An 18,729-nucleotide genomic window follows, 5' to 3' on the forward strand; every position below is an offset into this window, starting at 1 on the left:
TCACGTCCTTGCAAGAGGAGGAAATTTGATAGGCGCGGAACCGTAACTTAATCTCGCACAAGAAAAAAAATCAGTAATTGTCCGCAGATAATACGTCAGTCCGATATTGAATTCCAATTTGCTTCACAAGAAAAAAGCACTGCGAATAAACACGGTCGGGATTTTGGAGGTTTTACCGTCGTTTGATGTTTTTAAGTGCAAAGAAATCATTTGAAGGCGAATAGTAGAGCGGCTTTGAAGCCGAAACTCGTGTAATGGACTCGGCTGAGCAAACAATCAAATATAAAATCGTTAAAGAAAGGCACAAAATAAAATTACACTATAATTCATCTTCTGAAGACAGATGTTGACCATAGAAAATAATCTCTTCATATCCTAAACAGCAGACATAAAAAAAGCTCCAAGATAAAATCTTTGGCTTAAACCACATTAAGTTCGGCTCTGGCGTGACGTCATTGGTTGATTGTTCTTTCTTTCTTTGGAAGTAAATGCTTTGGTGTCAATGCTTATATATATATATATATATATATATATATATATATATATATATATATATATATATATATATATATATATATATATATATATATATTATATATATATATATATATATATATATATATATATATATTATATATATATATATATATATTATATATAATATATATATATATATATATATATATATATATATATATATATATATATATAATGTAACTGCAACTGAAATATAGGATATGTACTAATCAAGATAGGTGGGTGTTGTGTGTGTGTGTATGTGTGTGTGCTTGCCTGCGGCCGCCAGCTTACGAGGGCACATATCAGTATGCTTATACGTGCGCGTCCTCCCCGTTGGCTGTTCTACATAATAGGAGGCGGCCTGAGCCTTAGCTTGTTTTAGCTCATCCTAGCAGCAACACCGCCTTCAGGTGGATTCCTATGGCTGGTTTCGTGACCTTTTAAGGTTGGGGACTATTGCTACGGTGACCGGGTGCGCGTGGGAGAAATGGCAGGAGTAGGAAATGAGAGAGAGATCCTTCCATAAGAAATGACAGAGGTTGAAAAGGCGGCGTCCGAGAGAGAGAGAGAGAGAGAGAGAGAGAGAGAGAGAGAGAGAGAGAGAGAGAGAGAGAGAGAGAGCTTAGGAGAAATGGCAGAAGTATAAAATGTTCGAATGCGTCGAAAAGACAGAGAAGCATAAGTGTAAATTAGGTTGAGATCTTTTTCTAAGGTAAAATATACAGGTAGAAATGGTCAGAAGGCACCGTTCGTAGAGGGATTCTTGTGAAAAATCTTTGCTATTTCAACTAGGACCTCAGGTAATGGCTAAGAAACGCAGCAGTGCACTTCATTGTCTCTATCAAAAGTCTGTTGTATTTATTACTTTTCATTTTCCCCAACTGCTGACCGGTTGCTAGGAATGTGTGATATAGTCTGAAAAAGAAGTCTCATGTTTTTCATTACGTGACATCCCTCAGAGGAAAATAAAAATGTGGATTTTATAGTCCAGTTTACCATATTTTGTGTCATAGTGCCCAGTCGATTAAGTCAGGTTCTTCTTTCAGACTCGGTTTAGTCTGTGCTGAAGTAGTGTGGTGTGTATGTGTGTGATTTTCTTGAGTTTGAAAAGAAACTATTTTAAAATGTAGATAGTCTTAGACTCCAGTATTTTTATGTTAATTTTAAGACGCTTAAGCGAGTACAAATTCCGATAGAATCGAGCCCAGTGCATTCCTACAAAACGGCAGAGGAGAAAGCTGCCCAAGACACTGGTTACCGTGTTTGTTTGTTCGGTATTTTGTCTCTCGCACGTGACTCGTCAAGTGTATTCCAAACAGCAACGCCTGATACCACACAAGGACTCTGTAATGACAGTGCTCACACGTCTACGAAGTTACTGTCCTGGTGTTGAAATTGAGACATGCGGGTCATTTTAGTTGTAGGTGTAAAGCTCCCATTTAATTTTGTATCACGGTCTTTCTTGCGCGAGTTTCACAGTCATTTTGAGGGATAAGACTTATCATAGATGCTCTGTCAATGTTAAGGATTACCCTGAGTATATATGTTAGGTATAATGTTTCATGTTACGGTCGAATGTTGAATCTAGTATGAATTGTAAGTTATCAAGTTATCAGAGACCGAACATGTATAGCTATATATTACAAATTTTATGTACACGGGTTCTAAAGGTTTTCGTTGTGTGATTTTCGACGATATGGTTGACGTTTACTTACTCAGGATATAAGAAGAAAATCTGTCAACTTTTTAAAATTGCTACACCGAAATATTGAATTCTTAATCATTTGCGCAGTATAGTAAACCAAGGAGGATAGATTTTAGTTAATACATTTTTTAATTAAACCTTGTTGTTACCGCTTGATGGGGGAAGGTTGCATCCCTTTTCATTAATGTGATCTTCATCTTTATGCATGTGAATGTTTCGTGAAAGGTCGCATGCAAATTGCTGTTTCAAATTAACATTGTAATTTGTTCTGTAAAATGTTTGCGTCTTGCGTTTGTGAGTTATCGCTTTCATCAAAAGAAAAATTTTCTTGGTTAGAATCTTAAGGTGATAACTCGTATATCATTTTGTCAGCTTAGTAATCGTACTGGTATATTTCATTACGCGAAAACTTTTCAGAGGAATTTCGTAATCACTTGGGTATCTGTTGCGGAAATTACTGACAGGGATTGTCTTCAAGTCCTATCATTTCCCCATGACGTACATGGACAGCGGTTCAACATCATTAATAAATATACTTAGCACTCATTCTTCTAAGAACTTACTAAAAACACTTTGTGTCAACACTTAACACTCGAGTAGCAAATTATGAATGAGAAGAGAAGATAAGAAAGAAAGCAACCATCACACAACGAAATGATTTGAGTTGTCCCCACCTCGCCTACCTCCTTGGGGGTGGGCATGTTCGTGTTCTTGAAGGGGGCCTTGGTAGCAATGGTGCCGGCAGCCGTGGCAGAGCCAAGTCAGAAGGTAAAGGGAACACTGAGCACCAGTATCACTGGGTACCTAACACTGACTCTCCATCTTCCTTCTCGACCCGCCTTCCCCAGTCCCTTCCATGCCCAGCCGGCGAGACCCCGTGCCCTACCCACCAGCACGTTTTGCCAAATCGACATTGTCGTTGGGTTTCTTTGTAAAATCGGACGCCTTTTGTATGGTATACCCTGTGTTTGGTCAACGATGCCCTTTCCGTAAATTGGGATTGCTCGACCTCGTTAGTTACGACACTCCCACAAAGTCTTTTGAGAAAGGAAGTTTAGAAAGTTTTGTCGTCCGGCCTACGGTCTCTCTCGCATTCGATAACCCACCTGCAAAGCGACATACCCTTCCTGCCTTTGGCATTTTTTTTTTATTGATTGTGTTTCTAACGGGCCCTACGAAGTACAAAGAGACCTTGTTGTTTTATTCCATTTCGCGGTCGGCGTGTCAGCGTGACACAAGATGGATTATGATATCAACGCCTGCTCTTAAGGAATTAAAATTGGCCCGTTGGCATCCATCTTGGCAAGGGTGAAAGTAAGACCAGTCCGCGTTGGCAGCTTTCTTGTCCGAAATTTGCTATAGGAAGTATGTACAGTTTTACAAACACGCTACGCTGTAAAAGAAAAAAAAAAGTGTGCGTGTATTTACGAAGCAGTAGTTTTGTTGTTAGAGTTACATATTCGGTTGAGTGAGGAAATTGGGTGGCTGTTGTGCAGCCTAAAAGGCTTCGATCGTCGTGTTGAGCGGGTTTGACTTTGTATGCTATTCCACGTTTGCTGGCCCAGTCATGGTCCCGAATATTTTCGAAAGTATGAAGTCCATTGACTTGGACTCGTACAGTATTCAAAAGTCGTGGCAGTGATTTAGATCGGCCAGCTATAGACTTTAAATATAGGAGATGGGGACAGATTTGGATAGGTTGGCCACGGCGTACAAAGTACTATGAGCTTAGGAAAGTCAGTGACCTCTTAACATTACTGTATTCTGTTCAATACATGCTGTTCAAGATTGTTTCAAATGTTATATGGAAATCCTCTTTGGAATTCAATCTGTTCTGTTCTTTTTATATAAATTTGAAATGTTTCCCGACTGCATACATATATTTATATGTATGTATGTAAGTATACACACACACAAACACACACATATATATATATGATATATAATATATATATATATATATATATATATATATATATATATATATATATATATATATATATATATATATATATCACAAATATCAAGCCTCAAACAATATTATCGAATTCACCATACCACGGAATAACTTTCACTCAGGGGGAATTATAAATAACAGGTGTATCTACCCTGGCATGCACCAGCCAGGATTCGAATCTGGGCCTTTGGTTCAGTTACAGTGGTAGAGAGTCGACTGAATCTTGGCTAGGTCATACCTTGTTAGTTCCCCATTGGTATCGTTCTCGGCTAGCACTCTGCTGGGCCCGCGTTCGATTCTCCGACCGACCTATGAAGAATCAGAGAAATTTATTTCTGGTGATAGAAATTCATTTCTCGTTATAATGTGGTTCGGATTCCACAATAAGCTGTAGGTCCCGTTGCTAACTAACCAATTGGTTTTTAGCCACGTAAAATAAATCTAATCCTTCGGGCCAGCCCTAGGAGAGCTGTTAATCAGCTCAGTGGTCTGATTAAACTAAGGTATACTTAACTTTATTTTCCCGTTACAATTCCCCATGGTTGATAGTGGATTGTCTGTCACTGTATCTAAACAAAAGGCTCAGGTTCGAATTCAGGCCGGGGCTGAGGCACCTACCAGTCATAATATCCCTTCTGTGTAAATTATTCACAAGGTGTAGTGAATTCGAAATTAAATGGTATTTGTGGCTAAATATTTGTGAAATTAAAAAATTCACTCATGTATATGATAAAACTTTACGCATACATACAAACATTCTTTTTAACCACAGTCTTGGATGAACCCCTCTTGGCAGAAAACTTCCACAACAAGCTGCCAGCCTCTGGGCAAACCTTGATTTATGAAGACGTGACCGCACGTCAACACTTTTGGTTGATAGCAGCCCTCCTTCTCCAGCTGCCATGTACATGGGTACGTTTGCCATGTCATTGGGCAGTTGGTATCAACTGTGAGGAACCTTGGGTAGTCTGTCCTATAGGATGGTTACAGGCTAACTTTTCAGGCACCGATGCCAACCCTTCTCTCAGGCCCTGAACCCACATCTAGCCTAGCTTCCAGGATCACCCACAGCTTTGGCCCTGTTGACAGAGTTGGGGGGCTACTCTGGAAAAGTGTGCTAGAAGTCATGGACGCCTTACCCCTGGACTTCTACAGTCAACTTTTCATGGTGAAGTCGACTGGGAGCTGGAGACTGGTCATCCATGTCAATCTGTTGAACGAATTTGTCCTTCGGACTCTGTTCAAGAGGGAAACATCCATCCGTTCATATTGAGTATATAAATAGTTGCCTTCTTCTTGTGATGATAATGCTAGAAAATATTTACCTATTGATAAAACCGGTTTGTAAACATAATATTGTATTAATAATGGTTCATAGTCTTTGAGGAGACGTATTTCTTTAAGGTGTAATCAGGTCAGAAGACAATTTACAGTATATTCCACTGGATTATATGGTTGCTGGATATCATAATAGTGGTAAGATTTTTATGGTGTAGAGGTTATTTTTTACAATTTATCTTATTATAACTGGAGTTTCCACTGATTTAGTACTTTTGGATTTGATAGCTTCACTACTAATTTCTTTTTTATATTTTTCTTTATAGTGTACATGGTTGATATGTATGTATCCTTTTCCAAGAGGTTCTGTGTTAGATGTTTGTTTATTTCTATTTTATGAAATTTCTTTAGTTATATTCATATTTTTTTATCGCAGAATTCATTAAAGCAAGTATTAAATCCGCATGTTTCTGTTTCTTGTTTTTTCATATGAATTTTTGTTGTGGTAAGTAGCCTACTGGTGATAAAGTTGATTACAGTCCTCTTACATTCATTCTGATCTGTGGCTTATTTTTTTGTTATATCTCTATTTTGAGGTGGGGGACCTCTCTTGATTGGTTGTTATTTGTGATACTGGAGTGATTTTTGTTGAGTTCTTGATATCGGTTGTTGTCGCTTTTTTTATTTTTTAGTTGGTTTGACAAATGGATTAGTGTCATTGTAGTCATTAATTTTTTGTTTCTTGTTTTTAGAAGATCTCTCTGATGGTCTTTTCTTATTATCTTGAATTTCAGAAACATTTTTGGTGGTTTTCTTAGAGTTCTTGGTGATGTTTTGGTGAATCTCCTCAACTTCCATTTGTGATAATACATCATTTGTGCTTGGGTCTGTAATGCCATACTCTGTTGGCATTCTGTTTTCTTCATTGAATCTGTATACATCATTTGTGCTTGGGTCTGTAATGCCATACTCTGTTGGCATTCTGTTTTCTTCATTGAATCTCTATTTATTTGCTTGTTTAGTTTTAATATGATTATTACTAAGAGGGAGAGGAAAAAAGGCCGGACTGCAATTTATGGGGTCAGCAACTGAGGTGCAAGGCCTCCTGGGCTTTTGATAACGTAACATCATCATAGCACTGGGATATTGCCCCCCAGCTGCCATCCTCCAAGCCCCTAACGATGGCAATGGGTCAAGGATCTTGGGGGTTGGGTGTACGGACTGACAACGTCCTTCATTTGCTCATCAGCATCTTTTGAATGTTCGCAGTGTTTTTGATGAGCGCATGTTGAATGGGGGACAGTCTCCTTTCACCCTTGTCAGTTGGCAATGCCACCGAGCTGTCAGCCTGGTGCATTCTGGACGGGAAGAATGTTTAGGCATGCTCAGTTGCTAGGGCAGGAAGTAGGGGCAGATGGTCCCTACACCCTTGGCTAGCAGGAAGGCTTTTTGAGCTTTAGGGAAAACCAGTTATCGACCTGGGCACTATATGGCTAAACAGGGAACTTCCAGTGTTCTGCTTTCTTGTTCCAGACCCCTGGGCTGCCTTGTAAAATGCCTTCCAGCATCCCTTGGACAGTCTGGACATTTACACTTCTGCTACCGAGTGTTGATCACTCGGTGTCTCTGGTTCCTTGGTGCCATGCTGAGTACTTTCCTGATCTGTTAGCTCTTCTGGTCAAAGCACACAGAAGGATTCCCCTATGGCCAACTCTTTACTATCAACCACTGATACTAGGGTATCACCAGTTTATCCAGGCACACAACCTTCATGGTTTGAGATTATCCAGCAGTTCTTTCAAGAGAGAGCCTCTTTTTGCAGGACAGAGCAGGTGTTGTTTGACTGTCTCAGGTCTTCAGCTGCTGTTTATCTTAGAAGGTGGGCCATCTTCTCAGATTGGTATTGTAGGCGGAAGGTTTCCCTGGTCCTTTTCATTTGCAGAATGTAGACTTCCTTGTCCACTTTCATTAAGACAAGCTCCTTTTAGTACCTATAGTGAAAGGGTTTCACTCTTACCTCGAGCCAGAGCCTTTGACTTCAGAGCAAGCATATTTCCCCTGTGGTAGTGTTGCCCATGCTCTTGATGAGCTGTGAAAATCTTTCTTACCTTTGGAGGTCCCATCCTCTCGAGTGGGATGTGACACTTGTCCCCCACAGCTTGAATCATGCCATATGTGCCCTTAGGGGCCCTCGGACAGATCTCATTCTCATATCTTGCCATTTCTGAGTTCGTGACCTGAATTCAAAACCTACAAATTTCTGACGAGAGATTAGAATGTTAATTCCAGCCCCTCAGGATCTTGTTGGTGGGGACCTGGACAAGATAATGCCATGTCCAGCGCAAGCTTTTGGCTATCTTAAGATTCTGACCTCTTAGTCCAGAATATCACTGCCTTTATTTTTTTACCAGCAAGCACAAGGTGGTGTCAAAGAACACTTTCTGGCTTGGGAGAGGTTAGTAAGTGGACATCAGGGTCAACATATGTGGAAGACAGATGTCTAGTATGGGCAAGAGCTCACAAATTGAGGAGCATTGAACCGTATGTACCCTTTGAAAGGAATTTGGTTTCTTGAGTAATTATGGGAGGTGTCTGGTATTGACAGACCACTTTACCTCATTTTACCTTAAGGACACTTCTCCTTAGGACCTGGCCTGTATTTGCACAGGAACAGATATAAAATTACAAAAGTAATTTGTGATATTTCTAGGTATACAAACCAGAGCCTTTTATCATAATCCTACGTCAGCAGCCCTGCATGCCAAGGGGAAAAAGTGCTTGCTTAGTGCTTACCACCAATTAACCTTGTTCTAAGCATCATCATCTCTTTCCATTTTCCCTTGAAGAATACTTTTGCATAAAAGGTTCTGGTTTTGTATATCCTAGAAAAACCAAATCAATGTACTTCATGATATTTTTTTCATACATCGGTCATGAAGAGCCCTCATTTTGGGTCTAGATATTCCAAGACACATGCATTCTTATTTCTTGTGAACAAAAGAAACAGAGATGGTAGACACTAACAATCCTCCTCAGTGTTTTGCATAGAATAGATGTGACTTGGCATAAATGAAAGCATGGAAGATGGGCACTCTGTATAAGATAGGTGGATTTGTATGAAAAAATATTGCTCCTAAAGGGATATGAATCATCGCCTTCTATGTCAGTATTCCTCAGTGGGAGTAGGATATTGTCACTGAAGCTTGACAGCAATGTGGTTAGTTGCTGGAAGGCAGGTGAATGTGGAGTCAGCTAAAGCCAGTGCTTTTTCTTTAGCTACCTTGACTGTAGTGTTTAATCCCTTGTTTTCTGTTTAAAAGCGGTGTATTTGTTTCCATCATGGATGTAAACAGTGTAAACAATGAAAGCGTGAAGAATGTAAATGGGTTTGTAGCTACTTTATGTCCTCTGTTTTTTTTTTCCTGTAGGGGTAGTTCTTGCAGCCCTAACTCACCCTGTGAGGGATGTGCTGGGAGGGCTAGTTTCTGTTGCCCTTACTTTCCCTGCAAAGAGTGTAATGGATGGTTTTCCTTTGCAGTGTAAGAGTTTCGGCTAGAAATGGAGGAAGGTGAAACAACGTTTGCCTGTGTCCTTGCAGGGGAGTACTCCACTTTTGATACCACCAAACATTTTTGGCTCCTTCCTGGACTGCCCTCCCTCTATCTCTGTGTATGCTGTTCGTTCTCCTCTGGCTCACTTCAAGAGAGCATGTGAATTCAGGTAGGTGAATGCAGTAAGTCTATTTCATTGTGTGTGTCCACTCACCAATGTAGGTTTTAGGTAGATGTGGCAATAAGCTTAAGCTGTGACTGGTTGAAGTCAAAGTTTTTGATATCGTTTGTTTACTGTGATAAAGATGCAAACTATTTCTTCGGTAATACATCTGAATGCTTTTATATACAAAGAACCCTCCCACTATATTTAGATCACAAACTTCTTCTTCGTTTTTAACGTGCTTTTTTTCCCATTTTTATATGGGGTAAGCACGATGCCTTCTTTTGAAGGACTTTGATTTGGTGGTGGGGTAGGCCGTAGCTTCGATTGGCTGCCCTGCCTGACATCGCTTAGACCCCGGTAGCGAATGTGTACCTGTATTGTACCAAATCCCCAGCTCCCTTTCTCCCAGCAGCGAGGAGAACTGGGCGGGTAGGTCGATAGTTTGAGACGTGTGAAGTGTCTGTCATGCCAATATATATCAATAATATAGCAATGCAGGCACATGAAAAACCAGCTTGTATTAGTCAACAGCAATCAAACACAAATGAATGATGGACTTTCAATAATTGTTTCATTTCATTGTAGGTAAATAAAAAGAAGTCTGGCTATGTGAGTGCCAGTCAAAGGTATTTTAATAGTTTCATGCATGTAAACTACATGAGTGAGGTAATATTTGAATCAGCATGAAATATTGTTGCCTACGAAGCTGTCTGGGGTAGGTGAAAGGAACAATCAATGCATCATGGCAATGGTATTGCAATTTTCATTTCAGAATACTGTACTTTGCATATTTGTAATTTTTTCTTGAGTGCACAGATCATTATAATAGCTCAGTGACTGGGCAATTCAGAAGTATTTTGCAGAATGGCTTATTGTGCCAAAGTTTGAAATGTCACCAAGTTCCTGTCATCCTTTGTGTGTTGATGACATACATGCATCATGAAAGATACTTAGAATGAATAAATAAAGCCACATTGAGAAAGTAATTTTGACTGACATGAAGTGAAAGTACTTAAAGGCCAGTAAAATCAAATATCTGGCAAATCAAAAGCATAGGCCTGTCTTTCACTTGTCAGTGCTTCATGTTCTAGCCGTCAACATCATTGGAGGTTTTTTTTCCAGTTTATGAATGAGGATATTTAACTTTGGTACCATAAAGTTATCTTATGTTCTTGCAATGGAATTGCACATAGAATAAAGTTTGAATAGTAGGAAATTTTGTGATCTGAACAGTTTATGAGGATAGGACTACATGTAGCCTGGGCTATACCATGAGACAAAACAAAATTATTGAAGCCCAGTGTTCTTTATTGTGTGGTATGAGTAGACTGTATGATACAAACTCATCTTTCTTGCGCTTGTATAGGTATATTATTGATACAAATTGGCATGTTTACGATTCAAGTATGAGGGTTCTCGTATATTTGAACATTCCAACACAAGTCTTACTCCAGTGATACTGTTACCTGCCTCATCCTCTGTGGTAGCTTAGGAGAGAAGACCAACTAGAATAATAAGGCCAAAAAACGCCAGCGTGTTATTATCTTTCTCCTCATACGTGTCAACTTTGTCCTCCTTTTCCTCATCTTCTGCCACTCTTCTTGCTGGAAGGCAAAGACCGTAGAAGTTTCAGAAGCTCTTGCACAATAGTTCCAGTCTGACAACAAGCGAGTGCCTTCCCTCTCTGAGGGTTGGCGGTGGTTTTCACTCACCTTCTGGCGATACATTTTATGGACACGAGGACTACTGTGAACTCTTCTCTTTTCCATAATTCAACCAAGGTATGTAGAGAATTGTACCTTGTCACTTGGATCCCTGGATCGTGTGCATGCAGATGGAGGGTTCATGAGGAACAGGTCACCGCTGTATGATACTTCTGGATATTGTGGCGACCTGCATGATTGTGCAAACACTTGGGATGTTTTTGGTTCATCTGTGACTCCAGATTTATGTGTGCAAGATAGGGCTTGTGAGTGTTCACCCATAGCCTCTACTAGTATAACTTCAGCTAATCATAGGGAGATTCGTGGAAGAGGTGACCACTGATCAGAACAAACTAGTTTCATTCATAAATTGATACTGCCTGGACTGATCATTCATGTCCAAAGTTCCACGAGTGCTCACTGGGGCAAGCTAGAGCGTAAGCTCCTCTTTTGAGAGAGGATCTAACTTGTGTTCCAGAGGCTCTCTTTTGGGCCTGAGGATCCTCCTTCATAACCCCTTCAGGCAGAGACAGAATGGAACTTTTAAGGCACCATTAGACGCATTTGAGTGTCCCACTAACAATACCTTCAGTCAAAAGAGGACACATCAGCCAGGATGTCTGTGATTGCCATTGTGAGTGGAAGTTCGTGAATCGAGCTTCCATTGTTGAACTAATGTTTTGGTTTTTAACTTACCAGAAAATGATCTTATCAGAAAGTATGGTTGCTGAAGGCAACCATATTTGAAAGGATGCCTCTCTTGAATCACCCAGGCACTGTTTGTATTAAGCACAAAATGTTGTGAGATAAGACTTCGTTGTGACGAGCAGTTAAGGGGGTGAGCGTATCTAAGCAGCGCTCAAATGAGAACCTCCTGTTCAAGGTCATGGGCTGGGGAGATCACAAGTGATGGAAAACTTTTCCTCCCATTGCACCTTAGAGTGGTTGATATGGACAAGGAGGTTGCATCGCTGGACGGAGGTGATGAAGTTGACAAGGAACTTCTAAAGGTCCTTCTTGATGAGGCATAAGCAATATATGGAAGCGAGCTGCCAGTAGAAGCCTTCCTTTTTGGCATGGCTAGTTGTGGAAACAAAGTCATGATTATTGAAGACAAGTTCTTTGGAATAGCTCTGCCCAACTTGCTGCAGCCATGACTACATGACAACCAGAAGGCCTGGGTGAAGATTGATGCTGATTGGAGGTGGAGCATCTGGTGTGAGAGACCTAGCAATGTTCATGCATCTTGGAGAATACTATGCCTTAGAGGAGCATGAACTGTCTGGATGTCTACTGCAGAGGTCATTGTAGACTACTGATGTGGACTAATTAGAAGTAATGAATTGGTATGAAAATAATTCTTTTCAATTATATTTTTCTAAATCCTTTAAATCTAGACATTACTTGAAAGGAAGTATTGAAAGAATTTAAACTCAAAAACCATTTTACTGAAACAAAAGCAGAACTTACAGATGTCAAATTTAACAACAAATATTACAAGAAAGTGTGTGATGGTGAAGAAGGCAAAAAATTTCACCTTCCATATGCAGCCAATGGCGTAATGAGGCTAAAGGATTTATTGAAAAGAATCATTAGAGGACTCTGGATTTTGGATATTACCATTTCTTTTGGACCCCTTATGAAGTCATTCACAAAATTTATAAAAATAAATGTATTCCAAATAGTTTCAATTCTTACTTGACTATATAGTTTACACACAAAAAATGGAAAAATCATATTTATATATATATATATTCCACTTTTCTTAAAATTGCCTTCAGGCTATTCGGTCAATTATACAACCAAAACTAATAAATTGTGTGAAAATTGAGTAAACTATGCATAAATAGTAACCATTATTATGGTACGAGGAAACTATAAAGCAAATGAAGTTAATAGTTTTCATAATCACAAAATACTGTACAACTTTATTATAAATATACAGTGTCTTACACATCTTACATTTTCTCAGCACAAATAAGGCAATATGCTACAGTGTGGATGAAGTCGGGGGAAAAACTGTCCAGGGGCCATTGTACTTAAATGAAATTGTGAATGTCATCTAAAACAGAACCACTGACAGACTAACATTTCTTAAGCATTGGACGTAAGATTGTAATTTGGACTTTTCAACTTATTTTAAACTACACATGTTTAGCACATGTATATATGGACTTTGGCACATTCACTATTGGTTAGAATAAAAAACTGTGAGGTGAAATGGTGAAAATAAATATGGTTTTTATGCTATACACGAAAATATACAGTACTGTGTAAGTAAACCATTTCATGAAAAATAAAATACTATTAAACAATTTCATGAAAAATAAAATCTCATCAAACATTCATACATGGAACCCTGATAAGGCTAAAGCCAGTATCACATATTTCATTTTTAAATAGCTGAATGTTTAAGTTTTCCCAATATGACAACAAAGATTGATCAATACAGTTAGAAAGTCTAATGAGGACATTAAATGAACTTTCATGTTAAAAGTACTTTTCAATAAAAATTTTATTTCTTTTTCCAAAGAAGTCTTCTGGACATCCCCCAACATATGAAATAATCAAAATCACAGGCAGCCTTTTATTAGCAAAATTTCAGTCCAAGATTTCTGGCATTTTGCTAACCATACATGAAAATTGTGACATTGCAGCAAACATTACTAAAAATTTCTTTTACAGGGACAAGGTGGAGTGAGAAATTTCTAGAGTACTGTCATTTCCAAAGTTGCACCTAAAATAATAAGCTTCAATCAAGCAGTCCTTTGTTTAAACTTTTTAAGGGTGTTTTCTTCAACCAGTCCTTTGGTAAGACTTATTTTCTTCAAAATTCATAACCCCTTGAGAAATTCAAAATTAAAACTCAAAATGGATTCCCCCACCGACACTTCCACCTACTATCACTGGCCACCAACAAAATACAACATAGGGAAATCATAACAGCATGTTACCTAGACAAGAGAAAAAGTCATAAAAATGCTGCAGGTATGACTCTCATGAAGCATTTTTTTACTATTCACATAAGCTTTTTATTCACATTAACTAATACAACTAAAGCCCAGTAGAGCTCTCATATGCAAAAGAAAAAATTCATTCTAATTCAGATATTTTAAAATGATTGAACTAGTTTACTCATTAATTGCTGTTTAATATTACATCACTTTTTAAATATAAATTCCCTAGTGAAACTTACTCTTAAAACTAAGAGGATGCTAGTCAAATTTACAATTTCAACAGTAAGTAAAAACTAGATTAATTTTCATATTCATAATGCAAAGAATACTTCAAATGCATGTAATGTAATAATGCTCTACCTTACCTAGTTTTGCATTGCAAAGAAGACCTGCAGCCTGGGGCATACATTAGGCTAAATGATAAGCATTAAATAAAAAATAATTTATACTAACTTATTTCTTGATGAACTTTCAACTATACAACTGAATATGAAAACAGTGGGAGAATTATGGTGATAAGTGTAATTGGTACTATAAGGAGTATGTACAGTTATAAACAGATGAGGAACTTAAGATGAGCAACATATCATTCATCAATGACGACTATACAAAGACTCAGCCAACTCTCAAAATCACTCTTCACATTAACAACATACAGTATATATTGCAAATACAGTAGCTATGGAGTAAGAATAAATTTATTAAATCCTATATTCCAGCTCCTAATCTGACTTCCATTGGATTTTAATAATTTATTTAAGAGATCAAGATAAATGGTTCTGGAGACAGGATGACAATGTCACATTATGACAAGAAATGTGAGAAAAAGAATGTCAAATGCTATCGTATGACCTACTCAAAAATTCATTAAAAAATTTTGCCTTGAATACAATAACACTTATGCTATCATGTTAATCACCCTCAAAATAAATTTCTAATAAATTACTTTAATTACATTACTGGCATCAAGTAGTCATAGAGTTACACTACATCAAAAAATGTAAGGCTTCAAAGCACTTTTCTAGTATCTCATAATAACGCATCACAGGCAAGAACAAGATGTTCTGTATGAACTTCACTTTATGATTCAGGCATAAGGCTAAGTAGCTGAAAATTCTTCATAATTTGCCTTAGTGTAAAATACAGTATTAGGCAAAAAAATATTGGCTAGGACTCTATCCGGGTTCACAGGGAAATTCAGATAATCTTGCAGGTGTAAATTATACAAAAATTAAATGTAAAAATCTACACCTACAAAATAGAGTTTATTCTCCTCAGTGTAACCAGAGTTACTACCTCAGAGGAAACTCTGACAATCAAGAGAGGAAGGATGTGCATTAATAAATGCAATGTATTTAGCCAGTTTATAGAAAATAATATCAGTATATACACTATTAATTTAGTTATCACAGCTTAGAATATATTGTCCTTTCCACACTATGGCCTCTTCTGCAACACAGAAGGGCAACCAGACTGAAAAGTTAACTCCCCGGGCATATGCAAACTTTAAATGTGCTTTCCTTCATACAGTATCCCTTCATGGTTGACTAAATAATTAGTTTATGGTGCCGAGCCACAAATTGGGACTAATGACTACAAATGTACTGTACCATACTGCATGAACCACAGATGGGGACTAGCAACTAGAAACACCTTATGGAGACTACATAAAAAATTACCTAAATAAGTAGATACTATAACTGGTACAGACAAAGATAACCAGGCCTCATCAAGCAGACTGCATTATGAGTAAGAACCCTGCAAATTACCCATCACATTTTCTATTAGGTTATGCTATTATATGAGTTACTCTTAGACTTATTTGGAACACTTGACAAAATTTCCTCTAACTGAATCGTATTGAGTAGCACTAATTCCATATATAGAATAATCTTCATCACATACATGTACCAATTTCTTCCTTACTGGTGTACAGAAAATTCAGGTTACAACAACAATTAAAATTTTTGAGCCTTACAGTATAGATTCCCAATTCTGAACACATCTTTCTGGATATCAGTAATATTAATACAAATGGCTTTTTATTTGACATGCTTGTCATCTATTGCACATATTTAAGGAGGTGCTCTATGTTATGAGTGTCTTTTATAAAACACTTGTATATACTTGCCATTGTTTGAGTGAGTGTTCCCACTTACAACCATATTAAATCCATTTACTTTTAATCATCTTGACTTTATAATGCATATGTTAACCTTCATGTTTTCCAGATATTACATGTAACCTAACTGTAGAATTCCAATTCATAAAACATTTAAGTTGCACAGACTCAAAGGTTCTCGAAGATAATATATGTAAAGGACACTTAAATGGTTTCTTTCTTTAAGGTTTACAATGCATCCCTACACTAAGTTCTCCAAAGTAAATGCCATAATGGTCTAATTGCTTCCTTCATATATTCATGTTTAGGAATCATTGAAATTTTTTAAAATTCATCCCTAAGATACTATAACCATTAATTTATTTAGTGAACAGGTAACTATAAACCATCAAACATGACAACAATAAAGCTATTAGTTAATGCACATTTATGAGTAATATTCTACTGTACGTACCTAAGAGTAAGTACCATGCCACGGACACAAGCTGGAAAGTAAGCCACACAGTGTGGCATATAAATACTGTACAAAAACACCTGTTTTTCTCACAGTTTTCTGCACTTAAAGACCTTACTCTAATCAAAGCACATCACCTTATAGTATACCCTTTCATAATTTACTGGCTTGTAAAACAATTTAACCAAATTTTAGAACGTGTAAAGTTTCTTTATGAACAAGTTAATATGAGGAAAAAAAGTTTCTTCAGCTGCATAAAAGTAAAATTCATCTCGATATTCAAAGTTCAGAACATGGAGGTTAAGGGGAGATCATCATGAACTTTTCACCAAGTACTGGTGCCTATAAACTTAAAGCAAAAGTACTTACTTTAACACCAAGTTGGGTGGACATGATTTAGTTTATGCTGGTCGAGCATCTCTGGATATTATTGTATACATATCAAGACTCATTATTTTGGATTGTTTCACATGATTATCAAAAATAATGAAGAATAACCAACTACTATTCCTTTTGCCTGTATATCTTAAATCAAGTCATAGTATTCATATGTTATATAATCACACAGACGCAAGCTCTATGTTCATCGCATTTTGTAAGTTCTTCGCTAATCTAAATTTTTAAAAATGCCAAACAACAGATCTTAAGCACTTTAGATCACTTTTTGTCGACTTTTGAGAAATTAACAATGTCAGTGTAATTACTACGACTGACTGTAGTTTTCTTGCATAATTAATCTCTGAAAATACTAGAGAAAAGTAGATTAAACGAGAACATACTTGCAATGCAGTTTCATTGTGGCATGATTTAACAGTCACCTTAAGGGTAATAACATCCATTTTTACATTAAAATATAGAAATTTATAACCAAATATTATATTACAGGTACAAATTGAGTCACCTCATTTTTAAAATTTTAAGTAAATATTTGACAAAGTCATTTTTATTACCCTTAAGTCAATCCTCCCACATCTATCAAGTGAAATTCATTTCATTCTGGAAAGTTAATATGCTAAATATAAATATAACATGTTCTTCACCTTCTTATATCTAAATTAATTAATTCACTATGTACTGTATTGCATCTGGAACATGTTAGATTATTTAGCATACCATTACGAGTTGTAATTCAAAGATATTTCATGACTGTAAAACTTAACATACCTAACTTGACTACTTGGGAAAAGGAGAGGAAAATGTGCATCTTAAGGCTTTTTGAAACAAACGCTAACCACTCTGCCATGATCAATATACACTACAACAATCTGGTTAATAAACATCAACCTTCCTGATATACTGTGTTAAATTTTATCCACGTATAAAAACGGCAATGATATGATCCATGAGCAATGATAACTTCGTTATCTTAACTTACAAGTTAATCATCAAGATTTACTGCTACTCCCATTAAAATTTATTAAAGGGGATCACTCTTTCATGATGAATAGAACATTTTAAAAGCAAGTACTTGTATACATATTGGCATACAAAACAAAATCAAAACAAATTTCATGCTATTTTCTAAAGCATTATCAAGGAGTGACTATGAAAAAATGACTTGCTTAAATGTGGTTTTTAACTGTAAAACATTTTCCTAAATTTAGGCAAAATGACAAGCGCGCACTGTTGTGCTAAAAATATTTGTATACCTTTACCCTAATATGCATAATCATACTATCAAACTGTAAATACCAATTTGTACACTCTTAAATTCTTAACCCAAAAGAGACTAGTTATGGTGTAAATTATGAGTAGCTACAATATTACTGTTAGAAAATGGAGCTGATTTTCCACTAACAATAATCATTTCTGGGTAAATCTGAAGAATGACGAAAACAATTGATCATTTCCAACACCAAGATATATGGCTCATAGATGTTATGCTAACATCATTACCACATATGACACCCCAAAAAGAACACAGATTGCACATAATGAAAGAAAAGGGAAAGCTAATAAATCCACCCTATAAGGAAGATAAACACCTCCTTTACGCATCACAGAATGTTTTTATAGTTAACTACAAAAGGAAAAAAATCTTTCATAACTTTGATACATTTTTCATTATAAAACCTGCTACTCTATTAAAAAAAAAATCTTAAAAATCCACTTTTGATCATCACAAATCACATTCATCCTTTAGGCCTCCTTTGATACCAAGGCCAAAAACCACTTCTTGCTGAGTTACAGACCTATGGTGACCAGATCTCTGGAAGCCTTTCAAGTGCCCACTCTTCAGTCTGAGATAGTCAGCTGAGCAAAGCCTATCAAAGCCTTGTCATCTGGAACTTCAGTGCTTTCACTCTCCGAGTTCTGA

At 37.1% G+C, this 18,729-nt stretch overlaps 1 protein-coding gene and 2 long non-coding RNA genes across 19 annotated transcripts in view; 1 reads left to right on the forward strand and 2 right to left on the reverse strand.

The window, feature by feature from the left end:
• The window catches only part of LOC136846692 (uncharacterized), a 35,008-nt gene extending 31,952 nt beyond the window's left edge, over positions 1-3,056 (reverse strand). The window contains exon 1 of the long non-coding RNA XR_010855490.1: positions 2,899-3,056. This is a non-coding gene — a long non-coding RNA (uncharacterized lncRNA). The remainder of the gene's footprint in view (positions 1-2,898) is intronic.
• The window catches only part of LOC136846693 (uncharacterized), a 49,573-nt gene that overhangs the window by 29,695 nt on the left and 1,149 nt on the right, over positions 1-18,729 (forward strand). For 3 of the 5 annotated variants that reach the window (XR_010855491.1, XR_010855492.1, XR_010855494.1), the window contains one exon: positions 8,998-9,179. This is a non-coding gene — a long non-coding RNA (uncharacterized lncRNA). Of the gene's footprint in view, positions 1-723; positions 965-8,997; positions 9,180-18,729 lie in introns of those variants that run through there. The other 2 variants (XR_010855495.1, XR_010855493.1) reach the window with 2 other exon arrangements.
• Positions 12,306-18,729, reverse strand: part of fray (frayed) — a 353,939-nt gene continuing 347,515 nt past the window's right edge. For all 13 annotated transcript variants that reach the window (XM_067117753.1, XM_067117754.1, XM_067117751.1 and 10 more), the window contains one exon: positions 12,306-18,725. In XM_067117753.1, the coding sequence (XP_066973854.1) occupies positions 18,648-18,725 (78 nt within the window). In that variant the 3' untranslated portion in view covers positions 12,306-18,647. The remainder of the gene's footprint in view (positions 18,726-18,729) is intronic.

The sequence above is a fragment of the Macrobrachium rosenbergii genome, chromosome 15, assembly GCF_040412425.1.
Source record: "Macrobrachium rosenbergii isolate ZJJX-2024 chromosome 15, ASM4041242v1, whole genome shotgun sequence".
Classification (NCBI taxonomy): domain Eukaryota; kingdom Metazoa; phylum Arthropoda; class Malacostraca; order Decapoda; family Palaemonidae; genus Macrobrachium; species Macrobrachium rosenbergii.